The 17,915-nt window shown below is 39.7% G+C and overlaps 1 protein-coding gene and 1 pseudogene across 1 annotated transcript; one reads left to right on the forward strand and one right to left on the reverse strand.

Moving 5' to 3' along the window:
- Nucleotides 1-1,219: 1,219 nt before the first annotated feature.
- LOC105054491 (probable E3 ubiquitin-protein ligase XBOS34) lies at nt 1,220-15,590 on the reverse strand. The gene is made up of 9 exons (XM_010936018.4): nt 15,006-15,590; nt 14,781-14,895; nt 12,490-12,570; nt 12,312-12,400; nt 12,117-12,208; nt 11,847-11,928; nt 5,699-5,801; nt 2,751-2,836; nt 1,220-2,338 (listed from the first exon to the last, which is right to left on the reverse strand). The coding sequence occupies exons 1-9, from the start codon at nt 15,105-15,107 to the stop codon at nt 1,529-1,531; spliced, it is 1,560 nt and encodes a 519-aa protein (XP_010934320.1). The 5' UTR covers nt 15,108-15,590; the 3' UTR covers nt 1,220-1,528.
- Nucleotides 15,591-17,097: 1,507 nt separating this feature from the next.
- LOC109506412 (uncharacterized) lies at nt 17,098-17,893 on the forward strand (annotated as a pseudogene).
- The last annotated feature ends 22 nt before the right edge of the window (nt 17,894-17,915 follow it).

Genomic DNA, 17,915 nt, shown 5'->3' on the forward strand with positions numbered 1-17,915 from the left:
GAGAATGATACTTGCTAGCTAGCAGTCTGCAAGTGCGGTCCTCCCTTGGGATATCCGGCTGCTTCGATCGGATCAAGATCCATGGTGCCTAACGTGGGAATTGTTCTTTAACTAAATCCAAGCCTAAATTTGTTGGATATGTTTTGGATTGTTTGCCTGCAGCATATTTTATTTATCAACGAAATATTATGGTGATTTTCCACTGTTTTACCAAGAAAACAAAGAAGTCTCCTCCAGCTGCATAATTCGAAAGTTGAGCTCTTGAAACTTGGCTCAGCGTGGTAAAATTCAGCAATTAAAAGGCCCAACATATATTAGGAACTGGCATTCACTTCAAAGAAGCATAATTCCGATGCAAACTGATTTCAGGAATTTTAGGTTTGAGCAATGCAGACAGAATATTGAAGATCCGAGCTACATTTTGTAAATAGCTGAAACAGCAATCGAGATCACCAAGGCAACAGGATATCATCCATTTGGCTTCATCAAACGTCATGACCATCCAAAGTGGCATATGCAAGATACTCTCGAGTTCTTACAAACATCCTACTTCAAGCCTTTAAATTTTACCAAGAAAAAAAGAGGCCTCCAAAAGAACTTTCAAGCTATTGATTGCAGGCACCATCGAGGTACGATTTCCAGCAGTCAATAGCCAGCCACATATATACTCCGCATCCAAGAATAATTTACTTATCAATAATAAGTGAACAATTGGGAATGCTTAAAGGGCCACTCCTGAACTCTGCACTACCACAAACAGAATAAATAAATAAATAAATAAATAAAATGCATGTAAAGAAACTATGAAGGCATTTACTTGATTTACAACATGTGTCAGAAGCGATCCTCATGAGCTAATGTATACTTCTGCAGTTAGCTACTGAGCTAAATAAGACTGCTTCATGACCAAACGGGAACAAGTGCAAGCACATCTGGCACAAAAGAGAGCAAAAATCATGTATGTTTTAAACCAGCACACATCAGCAACAATTTTTTTTTGACAATTCATTTCTTATTCACGAGACAACTAGAATAAGAGACAGTTGCGACGAGGAATTGATTAAAAGATCGCAGAGCAAGCCTACAAAATTAAAGATTGAGTGAAGACAGCCTCGGTTGAATATTGCACATAACTTCTCACCTTTTCCCACCAGAATGTAGCATACCGATTGCTAATAAATTTCAGCTATCACTTTGTACCAAAGGTGAGGCAGACATGTAACACAACTGTCTTTTTGGAACAACAAGACGGACATAAAGTTGTCCACAATAACAACATTACAGACTGTTTATATACAACATTACCTTGCTTCGGGCACATGAATGCATGAGACCAACACAATCTTCTTACTGACATAATCTGTGCAGTATATACATATTATATTACTATACTTTTACCTTCACCGGAAATTCCAGAACAATCCATAAACGTCATGGACTAACTCATCGGGTCACAAAATTTAGGACTTCATGACAAAGCATCCAAGATCTGTCATCCTCATCAACTGTTCCGATCCAGATTGCCCAGTCAAACAGCATAGAGCTTTATGACCTGATCTATTTGGGCACGGCAAACAGGGCATCCCCAATTCTTTGCTTTGATCTCCTTCAAGCATGCCATACATCCAGCCATGTGACCGCACGGAATGCACGCTCCCTCCACTGGGGCATCCAAACAGATAACACAAGACCCGGAAGTACTATTATTGTCTTCTTTAACTTCACCGTCCCCAGATTTAGAAAAGCTGGAAGAACTAGCACTATCTTCTTTTACTTCGTTGGCTGCAGGTTTTATCTCTATTGTTGGCATGCTTATATCAACAGGACTGGAATCTATTGATGGATAGTGAATGGGTCCATCATAAAATGTCTCCTCAACAATTGGTGGAGCAGAGGGAACCAAAACTGCAGGAGGTGCCTCATTTGATGGAATAATAATTGGAGTGTCAGGTTGGCTGGTAGTAGGCTGTGATGCACCATTATTTGGCCTAACTTCAGGAGCAGCCCATCCATTGTATGAACTGGTATTTGGCTCGTTCAAATGTGCTTGGGCATTCATTTTTGAACGTGCAGCAGCATCTGGTGGACCCCAGCCATTGTGAGTAGAATTATCACATGCGCCCCCCCAGCCATTAGTGTTGCTGGTCTGAGTAACTGGTTGGACATCAGGCACTCCCTCTGCTATAGCTGACTGAATAGAGGCATTAATGGCCATGGCTAACTCTACATCTTCCTGGTTCGATGTATGTGTGCTTGTTGCTGCTGATGCATATGAGCTGATTTGTGATGGGGGAGGCAAGGGTCCACCTACAGGTGTCACTGGAATATTATTAATCACCTGCAAGAGAAATTTTGCTGAACATCAAACACAGTAAAGGTAGTACTGCTACTAAAATGCGGAAAAAGAATAAACCTTTTAAAGACCTTATTATAGAAACAATCGGCAGTGACTAGAGAAGCTTCAAGCCAACCCTACCTACTTACCCTCTTTACAACATATTTTCTGGATCTGACTGAAATTCAAAGATTAGTTCTTAGTTCCCATATGTTCTCTCTTTTCTCACAAGCTTAGTTGGAAAAAGGTCCCTCACGTAATGAATTTACATGCCAAAACTTAATTGGTGACAAAATCATCCAGTAATACTAATTCTTGGTCTGCACCAGAATTGCCCTACTGAAATTCCTAATAGATTCTTACACTATCATTTGCTTGCATCCTTTGCAGTGCAACAATCACAAGATGTAGTTACCTGATGAATTCCTCGGCATGCATTATAGAACCACTGTAGTTGTTGCTTGTCACCTTCATTTGCCGATAAAAACTTGTACCGTGTTCCTGTGTAGAAAGAGCAAATTATGGTTCGGAAGAAACCAAATGTCACTAAAACACACACAACTTTAACCAGAATAACAGACAAAACTCAGAACTAGTGCTAAAAACCAGTGAGAAAATGTCCTCCAAGCTTTATCTAGCCTTATTCTCTGTTATAATGGTATTATTAAAGAAATCACAACTAATGACTGTTAGTAGCTACTCTTATATTTGCAGAGGAAAGATTGAGCCAACCTCAAGTTTAATAGTCAAATGTTCTGCTGAAAAGGAACCATACGAAATTATATATATATATATATATATATATATATATATATATATATATATATATATATATATATATATATATATATAAATTTAGTTGCATATACAATGAAAGCAAGATAAGTGGTGAGTCTTTAAATTTGATTTGCTGAAACCAGCAGGCCTGAAAAGCACTAAACAGAACATGCCCTCATGAAAACAGTTGCGGTACCTAGTGTTACACTACATACGAGTCATGAAGACTAAAAAATATATATCATACTAGTTACAGATGGAAGATTTTGATAGGTTAAGATAGGTTGCAATAAAATTCCTGCTAAGAACGGGATTGTTGTCAAGGATGGTATAATCAGCCAGATAGTTCAACTTCTCAAATTTGCCCAACTACCTTCTCTAAGATTTATTAATAAATTCATTTTACAGTCTACCACCAACAACTTGATGGAATCCGATAGCAACTACCTACACAATAAGTGTATATCAAAAGATTTCCATCTTGGCGACATAAACTAAAGCAAGCAACCAGTATAGAACAGACATGGTGCGCTTACAACAGAGAAGAGGGGATAGATTGTGGCCCTGAATAAGTTCAAGTAGAAAGATCTCTAGGATAGGAAGAGGAGAATGGGTGGGGTGCTCTTTTCACTCATTTTTCCAATGTGTGGGTGTTTGGGTCTGGGGATGCATCCACATGTGTGCACATCCACACATGAATCTCACATGCAACTGAAGAGGCAGCACAAGTTGCCCCACTTCAAGCAGTACCGGGACCAGGATCAGCAGCCAAGAGAGTAAATGGACCAATAAAAACAAGAAACGGAAATTGTGCTTGAGGCAAATAGTATTCATTATTTTTTTTACATGGTTTCACAAACATGAAACCTTGAATTGATGGATACTGGACAAATTTTTGGGCATTGCTGATAAGACATCCGCAATCAATCTAACTAGCCTTTACTTCATAATTAATGCAGCAAAATATTAAGATGCCAAAGTAGTGAAGTGACCCTCTTAAAAAATTAGGCTGCACCTATATAAGAGATATTTAAAAAAAAACTTGAATTGCACTTATAAAAGATATTTTCTTAAAAAAAAAAAAAAACTGAATTGCACTAAATTGGCAGTCATAATTCCTACTTTATGCATCAGATAAAATGTATAATGCATAAAGACTTCCAAAGTGATGAAACCATAAGTAGTAAGAAGTATTTGAAACAAAACTGTTCCTCTAGTGAGTGTAAGAAGTATTTGATGTCCGTTGAAGAAGGTGCAGAAGTCAGGATAGAGGTGTGGGAGAAGGATCAAGATACAGAAGTAGGAAGATACCTTAACTACAAAGTTTTGGTGACAAAAGATCGATAGAACCAGAGATCGTTTACTTTGATTGATATAAGTGGACCTAACATTTTAAGTAGGTTGTACCCAAACCCTCCATTACTCTAAGCAATCCCATAACAACATAGAACTAACAGATAGCCCGATCTCATTTCACTAGTTCCACATAAATACACGATCACGACAAAGAAACACTATGATTTTCTTCATCATTCAGGTTCAGATAGATATTTGGACAAAAAAAAGGCGGTCTAAGAAAGAGGAAGAGGGTGGTGTGGGTTGTGGTTGGGGGGGGGGGGGTTGTGCGGGGTAGGCAGGTGGATGGAGTTCAACAGATTCATCAACTTGAAGCCACATTACAAGTTCATGTTGTGTCAAATATCAAAAGTTTTATGGTAATACAAAAGGAAAGCATGTTTATGAGCCTCTCATACAACATTTTGACATCGATACAATGCAAAAAATGATCAAAGATAATATCTACACCAGATTAATCAGGGCAAAAACAAAAGGAGTCCAAAATACAATACCATTTAAAGACCATGGTTGAGGTGCCAGCTATGTAGACCAGCACAGGCCGGCATGTGCCGTGGCAATATTGGCCCATGCTGAGTGCATGGTGCTATGCTAGGTGCATGCCGGCTTGTGCCACAGCACGTAGCATGCTGACTTCTGACTCACAAAGGCCTATGATGCAGCTTTACTATCCTTGTTAAAGACCAATTGTTTTACATCAAAATATCTAAAAGCCTCGAGCATAACCATAACATTTTTACAAGGATTATATTCTAGTCGAGCAACTTGGTTAAGCATCGAGTATGTAAAGCATGTGATTTGAGTACGTAAACACCAAAATAGTTAACAAAGGGCAGATTGTTGGAGGACTGCTGTGGGATGAATGACGAGCACCAAACATGGATGGCAATGATCAAGAGTCTTTGAAGTACACTAATAAATACCTCCTACACTAATAAATACCTCCAAGGATTATGGGATAGCAAATATGTGAAGAAAGATGGATTTTAAAGTGACTAATAATATCACAAATAGGAGCCCTCCCTGTAAAGAAGCAACATATAGGCAGTGAAGTGCCTGCCTAGGCACCAACCTAGGTGCCCACTGCCCAGACTGCCACCTCAACTAGCAGCCTAGAAAGTGCCAGATGCCTGTGCATGGGATTGCCAGGTGACCAGGCTGCAGCTTATGATAACCTTGGGGCATCATTTAGCAAAATTTAAGAAAAACAAGTTTAATGTAGAAACATACTAGTGGCCTTGTCAACAATAACCACAGCAGGATCTGGCTGGTTAGACTTTGGTTCTTCGATATGAGCTTTCCAAAGTGAAATAACAATGCGTGGCTTCGCAACCTGTTTGTCAATAAAAACATTATCAATGGAACATTAATAATTTAAGTCATTGCATATCCTGTCCTAGATGTAGAAAAAATTAACATGAACAAGCAAAAGAAAAAAAACAGTCATTTGCAGAAAAGGAGTTGCACATGTTGAACTCATGCAAATTAAACATCAAGTGAAAATTCTGTGAGCTATACTTGGTCCACTATCAAGCAAAGTTGAGTCATACATCAACTTATGAACAGTTACTCTGTAGGCCTTCCATTACAAAGTTGAAGAATCCCATTTTGACGACATGGTGGATGACTAATGGAGGTCTCAAGATGCATTCACATGCTAATCAGCTGTTGTATTTCAGGTCCCATTCAGCAAAGATTTTTAGGCACATCATTACTAGAAGCCTACTGCTTTGTCAAAAGCAAGTAGAAAATCTCAGCAGATAGGATAAATGAATGATGCTGAAGAAAAAGCTAAAAATGTACTCAAATGGTTTCTATTTGTAATAATAAGGCTACATCTCTGGTCCAGTAAACATCTAAGTTGCATTTGCATGCCCAAATAAACAGACTGAAGTAAGCTTGCTGTCTTTTAAAAGAGACAATTTGGCATATATGAGAATATGTAATTAAGTAATTCTCTGGAGACTGATGCACTGGTTAAACCACCATGAGGGCATAGTAAGTTGAAAACAAAGATTAAAAAGGAATGCATTTAAAGAAGAGAAATTGGCATGGTAAGTTAAAAACACAAATTCAAAAGGAATGCATTTCAGTGATCCCTAAGCATACAGTTATCCTAGAAATGCTGCAGTTTGCAACAATAACAGTTCTTATTAGTATTTGATCTCATTATGAACATCTTCAGAAACAGTGCTGACTACTGAAAAACATTTTTCTGCAACATCAGATGTAAAGGAGGCTAGTGTCCTTAACGATATTGCAAAGTATAGTGCTCAGGCTTGCATTACAGGTGATTAAGTATAAAATGTGATGAACGCAACTGAAATTTGATAGGCCATGAGAAAAGTAGGTAAAGTTTGGCCAGCACGGTTACTCAGAGATTAATTAAGAGTGGTCTAGTAAATAATCCAAAAGCTAAGATCAACACCCATGCATCTAAAAAACCAACACTAGGCAGACTCAATAGACCAGACACCAACAGCAATCAGAATTTGAGAAGGCCTAACAAACGGATAGAAACTTCTAGTAAGCCTGACTGAAGCATGCTAATAATAACCCCAACCATAATGAGGGAGCTACAGCAGCATGGCAAAATAAACATGAATCTCTTTCTCTACTATGTAAAAGGGAAAAAGGCACTTTTGGCTGGACATTCCCCTTGCAGCAGGATTCTAGGTTTGTAGATTGATACTTTTTTGGTTGGGAGGATATGGTCATGCCTTTATTAGATTCCCAATGCAATGAGAAGAGAGAATTGAAAAAAAGAGGGGAAAAGCCTCCACGGTCCATAATTTGGAGTCCTGATACTTCCTTTCCCGTAAAGCATATCACTGGAGTCCTAGTGCTTCTCTCAGTTATAAACCTTTCAAACTAGGCAGGACACCCATGTCTACATGGTCAGAGAAACAGTCCTTTCTTACTATTTCATATCAAAGCCATAGCTCTTAATGCAGTGCATGTGGACTGCAGGAAGTACTAGTAAATGATATAAAGCAAAAGAGGGGGGGGGGGGGGGAGGGGGAGCAACCTTGCTTACAATATCTTCATAGCAGCATGCTGAAGATGCCTATTGAAAATCTTGCTGGAATCCAGGCTTATATTATTTTTATGATCTTAACAAATGAGAAGCTGCTGCCGGTGGACCTAAATGAGTCTAACTTCATGATCCTAAAACCTTTGCATATTTCTTCATAGGATGTTTCATTTGTAGGTTTGCAATACCTGGACTTGCAAAAGTTAATTTACCTAGCTGAAGCATATATTGATCCATGTCCAAGTTTCATATAGAAGATAGGAGTTTGATTAAGCAAAACTACAACAGCAGTCCACTTCCCTTCAATAAGTTGATGTTAAGAACAAACAGAAAATCAAGCAAATGAGGTTCCAACAATGGAATTTTTCTAGCCCTCTGTTTGGTACAAAGGATGGATAAGAGAGATAATGGATTGATCTTCTATCTATTCTCTCATGTGTTTGGTGAAACATGGACAGATAAATGGGAATGATTCCCTCAATTTTGTATAGAAAGAATGAAAGGGAGGATGAATAATATTTATATAACATTTTTACTAAATTATCTTTTGATAAAAAAATATTATTATCAATTTATAACACTTATTTATAGTAATGAAGTAGAGCATGTATAAACTTATAATCTTCATAATTTATAATTTAATAAAAATTATATAAATATATAATTTTAGTTTAATTTAATTTAATATATGATTTTATAAATAAAATATATATGAATTAATTTATTTATATACATTAATTATATAAATAACTAATTAATTTGATTTAATTTAAATAGTTAATTAATTTTATACAAATAGTTAACAAAAAATAGTAAATATAAATAGAAAAATAGAAGACAATTCCAATTATTTACTTATAATTATAAAAATTATATACTAAAATTAAAATAATTAGTAACAAAATTTAATAGTATAGGATTCATAGTACAGATAACATAATATATATATATAATGAAAGAAAAAGTGAAGAACTGTTATAATTTTATCAAAAATTAATAAAGGATAATATTGTCAATGTAGCGTCCACCCCTCATATGCTCTATCCATCTTTTCTTGCATCCTCCTAATTTGGGAGGATGCAAATCGATGGACTAGAGTAGATGGACAATCCCTCCTTTTCATCCATCCTTCCTGAAACTTTTTGAACCAAATAGTGGATAAATGCCATCCATCCATCCAACCCCTTTCATCCTCCCTATCATGACTCCAACCAAACATAGAATAAGAGTTGAATTTCTACATCTCTTTTCCGAGCAAGTCCAACAAATTACTTTCTTCGACACAGAATATCCAGCCTACAGCAGACCTCATTGTGCTTTCATATTCGAGTATCAGATTCAACATTTCTTTCTAATCCCTCTCATTTAACATCACAGAAAATCTCCTCTTTTTCAGAAGTCCATTGTTTTTCAATTCCATTTTTTGATATTCAACTTTCTAAGTTACGAGATAAAGTTGGAAATATTGATTAACATGGTCATCTTAGTCATCAACCAAGAACAAGTGAGGCCTTGAATGATACTGCATTAAACGTCCTGAACCAAATTTCAGTGCTTATGAGAGGACGGTTAAATGATTTGAACAATAATGCTAAAAAAGGCGATGGTGCAAGACAATGTTTTCCTACTCTTGAAGAGACAAAACAATAAGCATAAGCAGAGGATTGATATGTAAGCTTCATGCAAAATGTGTGAAGAAAGCAGCTCAACTTGAGAGATGCACACTCAAATACGCAAAATGCACAAAACAATTCCATGATAGAATTATCTGCATTATTTAAATTTTGGGCTCAATATTGCACAAACACCAAGCAGAAACAAATGAACAACCCACCTCTTCTCCAATAAAGATTAACTTATACTCCTTTTCTTTCTTTTTTGGTGGCAGATAGATTTTTAAATTGTAATTCCTCTTTCTTTCCCTCTATGTTTGTGGAAGAAATGTACAATACATTAGAAATGAAAAAGGTAGAAAGGCACCCCCTTTTCCATCACCAAAGAAATTTAAAATGATGTCCTCTTTTATATCAATACAGGTATAGAATTTTCAGTTGTCCATATACTAAACCAAAACCACATAAAGAAAATGTTTCAAGATGCACCAGACAGAGCCAGTAGGACTGGTGCTACCAAGCGATTGTCTCATCATCATAGTGGCATGCATGCTACTAAGCTATTATCTTCTTATGTATTTATACAATTACTAGAATTTTTTCCTGAGCAAAATGGTGGCTAGGCGCCTCAAAATAGCACTACCAGACTATCAGATTGAAGAAGTTCTGAATACATTAATTATGATATGGCATCATGTACTAGTGATGCTTCAGCTATGATTTCATAAAAATTTAGTTAATCGTTGGTATAAATCGAGTGAAACCAGAGTATGACAGTGAGGAATTATTCCAATAGGTGTCATTTATTGGATAATACTGATCAAGCCATACATCTTTCTATACATGAAAGGCGAGTTTAGAGCTCCCCTTTTGCAACACAAGTTGCTACTTTAAGAGCTCTAAGCTCCCCTTCGTTGGGGCAGTGCTCAAGCAAAAAAAAAGAAACAATCACAAAGAAGGATGGGGGCAAACGTGGGCGTATTTTGGGGCTCTGAACTACTTAACTTTCCTTTGTCAAATCCACCCCCTCAAAAAAAAAAATCCCATCACCCATCACGTCCCATCTGAACTCCCCTTTGTCAAACCAAAAAAAAAAAAAACACTCCATCACCCATCACATCCCATCTCCATCACTTCTACAAAAAAAAAAAAAAAAAATCACACCATCACATCCCATCACGTCACATCAAGATGTGGAGATTGCCTAGAGGAATATAAGTAGATCAGAGAATGAACGGCCATTATCGAATCTCATGCATTAGCAACGATAGAGAGAGAGAGGGACTGCGTATGGTGAAGTGCATGAGGGAGCAAAATTGAGAGAGAGTAGTGGGAGTAAGAGGAGTACAATAGACAGTGTTTGGACGGTGATGCCATCAAATCTAACAAAAAAAAAAAAGAGACGAAAGTGTTTATTGGTTTTTTCCTTCATTTCCATTTTAGTGCACTATTCTCGAACTTATATTTTTTGTTTTCAAACAAATTTTTAAAAATTATATGGCCATTTTTTTGATAAGTTATGTGATCATTTTTTTTAAATAATTATGCAGTCATACAAAGATTAGCATCTGGTTTGCGCCTTTATTTCTTTGCATGGAGCCTAGCCGGGTAGATTGTGCTGAGTACAAGGCTCTTAAAAAAGATAAATTTGCATAATATTCATACTCCATAGGATTAATTAGACTTAGCTGTGGGACAAGTTTCAAAGTCCTTTTTTAAAAATAGAGAAGATAGTCGTAAAATGAAAGTAGGACCCATGCAATGCACCAATGAACGGATTGACCTTAGGGACCGCCAACCTTTCCTAAGTCCACCTACTTTTCTCTCTCCATCTCTTCTTCTTGGACTTCTCACAGCCCTCTCCATCTCTTCTCCATAATCCCAAGAAGAATTAATAATCATGTAAATTTCTTGAACCAAATCATATATTATATGTTCTTTACTTGACAAAATAAATTTCACAATATTTATGTTATTTTCTTCATACTTTATACAACCCCGCTGCATAGCGCGGTCCCATACTAGTGTGAACTATAAGTGAAAAAAATTGCTTAGGCACAAACCCCTTTACATGTAGGTTCTTTTGCACATAATGCAATAAAGAGGTCCTTCTGTAACAATGAAAAGGTGTAAAACAAAAGCAGAACAAGTTCTAGCTCATTGAGATCAATTATACTACATATACTTTTCTTAAAACCAAAACCAAGTAGGAACTGATCATATATCTTTATATAAACATGTTTTAGGAAAATAAACAATCACATACAGACTTTGTAGGCGTACTCACTAAAATGTATAATCAGAGGCTAACATGGTTCGCCATAAAATGGGTGAGAAACCAACCCTTCCCTCTAACATTAAATAATTCAAAGTCTCAAACATAACATACCTTTTATAACATGCATCAGACAATAAGATCCGGCACATCCATTATAGTAATAAAACATAGGTGCTCATGGATGCCTGTACTCTAACAAGATAAATGGAAATTTATCATTAAATGAGAAGTTTCATGAGGTATATTTGCTTCTTTTTTCATGCATACCTTGAGTTCAAACCTAAAATCGCGACGTTTTGTTTCCTATTTCTCAGACAATGAGGAGCTAACCCTAGATAGTAAAATCATAAGTAGTCCTAACAGAAGAACATTTATCGGATAAAAAAAGAAGAATATTGTTTACAAAATGAAATGATGAAAAGTAAATCAAAAGCTGATGCTTGTTTGTTATACCTGCAGCTCAGGATATATAGCTAATTCAAACTTCAGAGGCCTTGTGGGATTACGGGAATCACAAGGTAAAACCACGGCCCAACTGTAAAATAAATGCAATTATGATCAGCATGTATGTTGAGCCTTTCAACAGGTGCAAAAAATTCAAATAAAATGTAAACGGTAACTTAAAATAGTCTGAAATCTAGATAGCTGTCTACAATTTTTTAATTAAAAATAAATCACATTCAAACAGGAAACTTAAAATATAAAATTGAAATATGTACAAACATTTTTCTTGACATCAACTGTGGTGCAAGTGCTTCCAAAAAGCCCGGCCCATAATGCTCTCTCAGCCAGCCAGAGAAAAGGCATATTCGGCTCTGAACACAAGATACCGCATATAATGTACAAACAGCATACAACAAGAGAATGAATCATCTAGTACACCTGGGTTAAAAGTCAAAAACCCTCTGGCAAGCATACCTCAATGGCACGGACAACATTGCAGTGCCCCTTCTCTCTAGCCAAATCAAGTGCCCTGTGACAATCATCATTCATGATGAAAGGATTTGCTGAAAAAAGGTTAAGCAGGGAATCAGTATTCACAAAGAATCTGCAGATAGTGCAAATTTACAATGGAAAAATTTAAACAAAATGTTACCTTCATGAGAGAGAAGTAAATGAACAGTCTGCTCGAGGCCTTTTTTTGCAGCATGATGCAGTGGCGTTCCTGCATGACACCCTGCAGTGCAAAAAGGAAGCACAAGACTTTTACGATCCAGCCCCATGACAAATGATCAACTGTTCCATAACTAAACATTCATATATAAGTAAAAAGTTTTGCTGATCTAAACCACCATATAAACTCTTAAAATAGTAAGGTGTCAGTGTCAGAACCTATCTACTAGCAGCCTGGCTTAATGCCTTGACATGCAAAGTTCAAATCAAAAACTCCATAAAGTGGATCTTTAGCTTTCCTAAAGTCAATAGATTAGATTTCTGGCATAATGCTTTCACATAATTAAAGCATAGACAACATATAGAGCAAGCACCTAAGTACATATGTAATATTGACATAGAAAACAATAAACCTTAGGCACGGTTATGTTGAACCTCAAGGTTCAAATATGCATGATCAGAATAGAAGGTTCAAATATCCACTCAAACACCATCTAGCTGTGCATTTTTCTGGATTCGACTAAACACTTCATATGCTTTCATCCCCTATGCTTCTTATTAAACAACTAAACTCCAAACAAAGCAACTTAGGTTAAGTCCAGACTAAATTCCAACATCCTCCTTCAATTCAGATGATCAATTCCATCATACACTAATACTAACAGGGCTATTTTCATCATATAATACTGTCTCATGAAAGAATCTGTGCCATCCATGCTTCTGAATACTTCAGAAACTTCTTTTAACAGCTGTACACCTCTGATATAACTTGAATGATGTGCAACCAAAATTTTGACTTGACCTTGCGTCTTGTTCCTCAGCTCATCATGATCATGTGCACTAAATCTTCTAGTGTCTCTCATGTTGAAACCACTTTGGATGCATGCATCTTCATGTAAAGAGGTTTTTCAATCACAACATATTGACCTTCTCCAATAGGCCCCTTGATCTTATCAACCAAGCTGTCTTGCACTATCTATACCACCTATTCCCAGTCTTAACACATACATTAGTTATAGAATCACATTCATCATCGGCAAGAAAAATATAAGGATAAAATGCATCTTCTCATAATGACTAAATGATTCACATGCACAACTGCAGCGGTCACCATTTTCATGAACCAATTTGGCTTCTTTTCTTCCTCCCTGGATCTCATCATTCATCTTCGCCAGATATTTTCAGGCTTTTTGCTGTTTCACCCTTGAGATCTTGTCGACAACCTCGTCCAGTGCTTCGTAGATCTAGGACCAGGCTACTTTGTCCTTCCAGTCTTATTGCAGCACTTTCTATGGTCAAGAGAGCATTGGCACTCTAGCTCATGGACCATCTCAGCAATAGCCATTCTCCACCAGATCCACTAGCTCCTCAGATCTAAGCAGGCATATCACATCTTGATGCTTCATTGTGCAGGAGTTTCTTGTATTGCACTTTGGCAGTTGCCCCCACACCATTCAATTCATCATGATAAACTGCATTTGATATCCAATTGGTGTGTTTGACTTCACTCAACTTATCAGGCATCACTCGATCAATCTATCGTCATTGTTGTGCTGGCTGGCCCCTGGAATCTGACCAGTGGTTGAACCCACAAGTTTAAATATGCATGCAGAAAATAGGAGGGAGAGAGATAAAACACACACTTCAAAAGAAAAAAAATTCCCCTCTAGCCATGTTTGGTTATATCAATACATGTATATCTAACAGTCAACACAGCAGGCCAAGGTTTTCCCACTCAAACATGAACACCATCCAGCCATGCACCTTAGATTCATCTAAAACACTTTCATGCTATATACTAAATCGTTATTGTTCTTTAACTTATGTTGGTACTCAACAAAATCCTTGAACTCACCAGATGTTAAACCTTATCCCAACAACCAAACATCAACCCAATTACACGGACACCTTAGACACCAAGCACACTTAATGGGAAATAATTTATTTTCTTACTTTCCAACCATGAGGACCATAGAATATCAATCGTTTTTGTCTTGCACTTACAAAACAATACAAATAGCTTCCATCACTAATTCGCCTCAATGAATTTCCAAAAGTTGTAAAAATCTAAGCAACATGTTCAACATCTCGCACCAATGTTGGACTGAAAAAGGGTTTCAAGGCAAAATGATTCACAAGCATTCAACTATTTCCTCTACACAACAATAATGAATCCGATGCTTGTATACCCCTTCTTCTTGAAGTAGTCAATCCATCAACCCAAAAGTAAATGGCCATAGAATCATAAAGTGAGAACGAGAATAAGCCTCTTACCAGGCCGGTAAGCATTCACATTGGCGCCCATCTCGATCAGCACTTTTGCAACATGCAAGAGATCATGCCTCATGCATGCAAGGATCAACGGGGTCTTCCCTTCTTTGTCCATCCACTGCAAAAATGGTTCCACCATCCAATCCAGAACTAACTCCCCCCATAATTCCAAAAATATCAAAGAATCCAACATCCAAGTCCTACAGTAGAAGAGACGAAAAGGCTTACCTCCAATCCGGCACCTTGGTTGCGAAGAGCCCTGATCCCTTCAATGTTGCCATAATTGACCTGCTGGTAGAGCAACTCATCCTTGGATTGCTGTGCTCCCATCAAGAATTTTCCTCGCGAACCTTAATTACACGCCAAAAAAAGAGAGAAACCCCAGGAGTGGGCGCTTCCAACGCTATCAGTGGCAAAAGAACCGCTCCAAAATCCCTTATTTAGATCTTGCCGCCCTTCCAAGATTCAGCAAATTGGACCGTCCGCTGGGGTTTACGTTAAGGAATCAGAAGCCAAAGTTCCTCGAAGCTTCGAAAGATTCGAACTTTCTTCGAGAGATCCTCTCTGCTTGCAAGAGCGCACCGCAGTCTCAAAACTGGAACATTTTTCCGCGTAAAAATTGAAAAAAAAATCAACAGATCCGTCCCTCGCTAGGGATTCGGGAGGAATCAGAGCTCCGAAATTCGTCGCAACTTCGAAAGATTGTAGGCGATGGAGGACGCTGGGGAAGAAGAAACGGAGATATTGTTCCTTAGAGATGAAGCGATCGGGGTCTCCTCCCCAAACGCGAGTCCCACGGTGCAATAAATCTATTCTTATGACTTTTCTTTTTTTATGTTCCCTTCGACGAGATAATTCCGTAAATTATTATTTGTTTATTAGTCGGCCAGGAAGAAACGCGTTCTTTTTGGTGTATTATATTTTTATGGACTCGCCGCGTTGATGCGACCAGGGAGTTGGGTTCCGAAATGAGGCAGGCCCGGCCCATGACAAAATTGACCGGAAATTCGGTTCCCACCTGTAGGGCTGGAACTAGACTCAGATCGATCCAAAATCTATTAGATCAGATTAACTTCGGATTGAATTTCAAACTTAATTCAAACTAATTTAGATCAGATTTAGATCTAAATATAGGGTCCATCTATCTTTCGGATTGGACTCGAGCTTTCAGGCTCGAGCCCCGTCCGAGTTCAGGTCCAAATGTCTAAATACCATGTCCACCAGACCGTAGGGCTGGAATTGGGCTTGGGCCGACCCGAGGCCTGTCGGGTCGAGCTGATTTCTGGTCGGACTTTAGACTCAGTCCAAAACAGTTCAGGTCAGATTTTGATTTAAATATAAGGGCCGTTTATCTTTCGAATCGGGCTCGGGCTTATCTTTGGCCTGGGCCCGAATGCCTAAATACCTCCTCCATTAGGCCACCATCGCTGATCTGACTGCCCCTCTTACTCCGTTGTCTCGGACCCTACACCTCTCCTTGTCCATTGCCTAGACTACAGCTCCTCCTTCGACGACACCGCCGCCATCTCATCCACCATCGACTCTGCCTCCCACATCACCCTCCCCTCCCTCCAATCCCCCACCTCCTTCGCCTGCCTGTCCTCCCCACCCCGATAGAGCACCCATCACCGTCGCCGCCATTGCAGGACCCTCTCTTTTCTACTCCGCCTCCGCTGTCGAGATCTCCATATACGACCTCGCCTCCCTCCACCGCCTCGACTTCTTTCCCACTACCCTTACCGTCGGCTCAGTCAAGTCCATCGCCTTCTCCCCTGACGGTCACACCTTCACCACCCCCAAGACGGTCGCATCTACACTTGGAAGCGCTCTGACCGCTACCACCTCCTTGCCTCCCTCCATACTGCCATCGACCGCCTTCACCGCCTCCCTCTCCCCTCCAACTATATCACCGTCCGCTACCACAAGAAGCTCCTTTGGATCCAACATGCCGACACCGTCTCCACCGTCACTGCCTCTGGCGGCCTCCTCTAATTCGTCTCCTGGGATAAAACCCTCAAAATCTGGCACACCTCCAACCTCCGCTGCATCGAATCCGTGGCGGTGCATGAGGATGCCGTGAACGCCGTTGTCATCGCCGGCGTCGGTGGGGGAGAAGGGATGGCACGGGCTGGTGGCGACCTAGAAGCTTGCCTTGATCGAGCTCGGGTTAGCCCAATAGGGCTTGGGCCCTTTTTTTTTCTAAAATATTCGGACCTAAACCCGATCCGAAGCCTGAAAATTTTCTCAGACCGAGTTTGGATAGAGGTATAGTCCAGCCCAGCCCGGCCCACTTTCAGTCCTACCAGACCACCACTGCTAACCCGACCCCCCTCTTACTCCGTCGCCTCGGACCCTACATCTCTCCTTGTCCACCGCCCCTGACCACAGCTCCTCCGACGGCATTGCCGCCACCTCCTCCACCATCGACTCCGCCTCCCACATCACCCTCCCCTCCCTCCAATCCCTCGCCTCCTCCCTTCCAGACTCCCCTCCATTTTCGCCTCCTTCGCCTGCCTCTCCTTCCTCCCCACCCCTGATGAAGCACCCACCACCATCGCGATTGCAGGACCCTCCCTCTTCTACTCCACCTCCACTATTGAGATCTCCATATACGACCTTGCCTCCCTCCACCGCCTCAACTTCTTCTCGGTTGCCCCTGCCGCCAGCTCCATCAAGTCCGTCACCTTCTCCACTGACAGACGTGCCTTCACCGCCCACCAGGACGATCGCATCCGCATCTGAAAGTGCTCCAGCCGCTACCACCTTCTTGCCTCCCTCCCTGTTGCCGCTAACTACCTCCACCGCCTCCCCCTCCCCTTCAACTATATCACCGTCCGCCGCCACAAGAAGCTCCTCTGGATCTAACATGCCGATGTCGTCTTCGCCGTCACTGCTTCCGACGGCCTCCTCTACTCCATCTCCTAGGATAAAACCCTTAAAATCTGGCGTACCTCTAACCTCTGCTGCATCGAATCTGTGGCGGCGCATGAGAACGCTGTGAACGTCGTCATCGTCGCCGGCGATGAGACGGTCTTTACGAGGTCGGCAAATTGGAGCATTAGGGTATGGGGGCGGTCGATCGGGAGAAGGGACGGCATGGGCTGGTGGCGACTTAAGAGCTTACCTTGATTGGGCTTG

Source organism: Elaeis guineensis, chromosome 11 (genome assembly GCF_000442705.2).
Source record: "Elaeis guineensis isolate ETL-2024a chromosome 11, EG11, whole genome shotgun sequence".
NCBI classification, from domain to species: Eukaryota; Viridiplantae; Streptophyta; class Magnoliopsida; order Arecales; family Arecaceae; genus Elaeis; species Elaeis guineensis.

Excerpts from the sequence above, each read along its gene's own strand:
- LOC105054491 (XM_010936018.4), bottom strand. The coding sequence starts at position 15,107 with ATGGGAGCACAGCAATCCAAGGATGAGTTGCTCTACCAGCAGGTCAAT. Across the intron at positions 12,209-12,311 it reads ATGTTGTCCGTGCCATTGAG|AGCCGAATATGCCTTTTCTC; the intron begins GTATGCTTGCCA and ends TCTTGTGTTCAG. Across the intron at positions 2,339-2,750 it reads CATGCCGAGGAATTCATCAG|GTGATTAATAATATTCCAGT; the intron begins GTAACTACATCT and ends TTTCTCTTGCAG.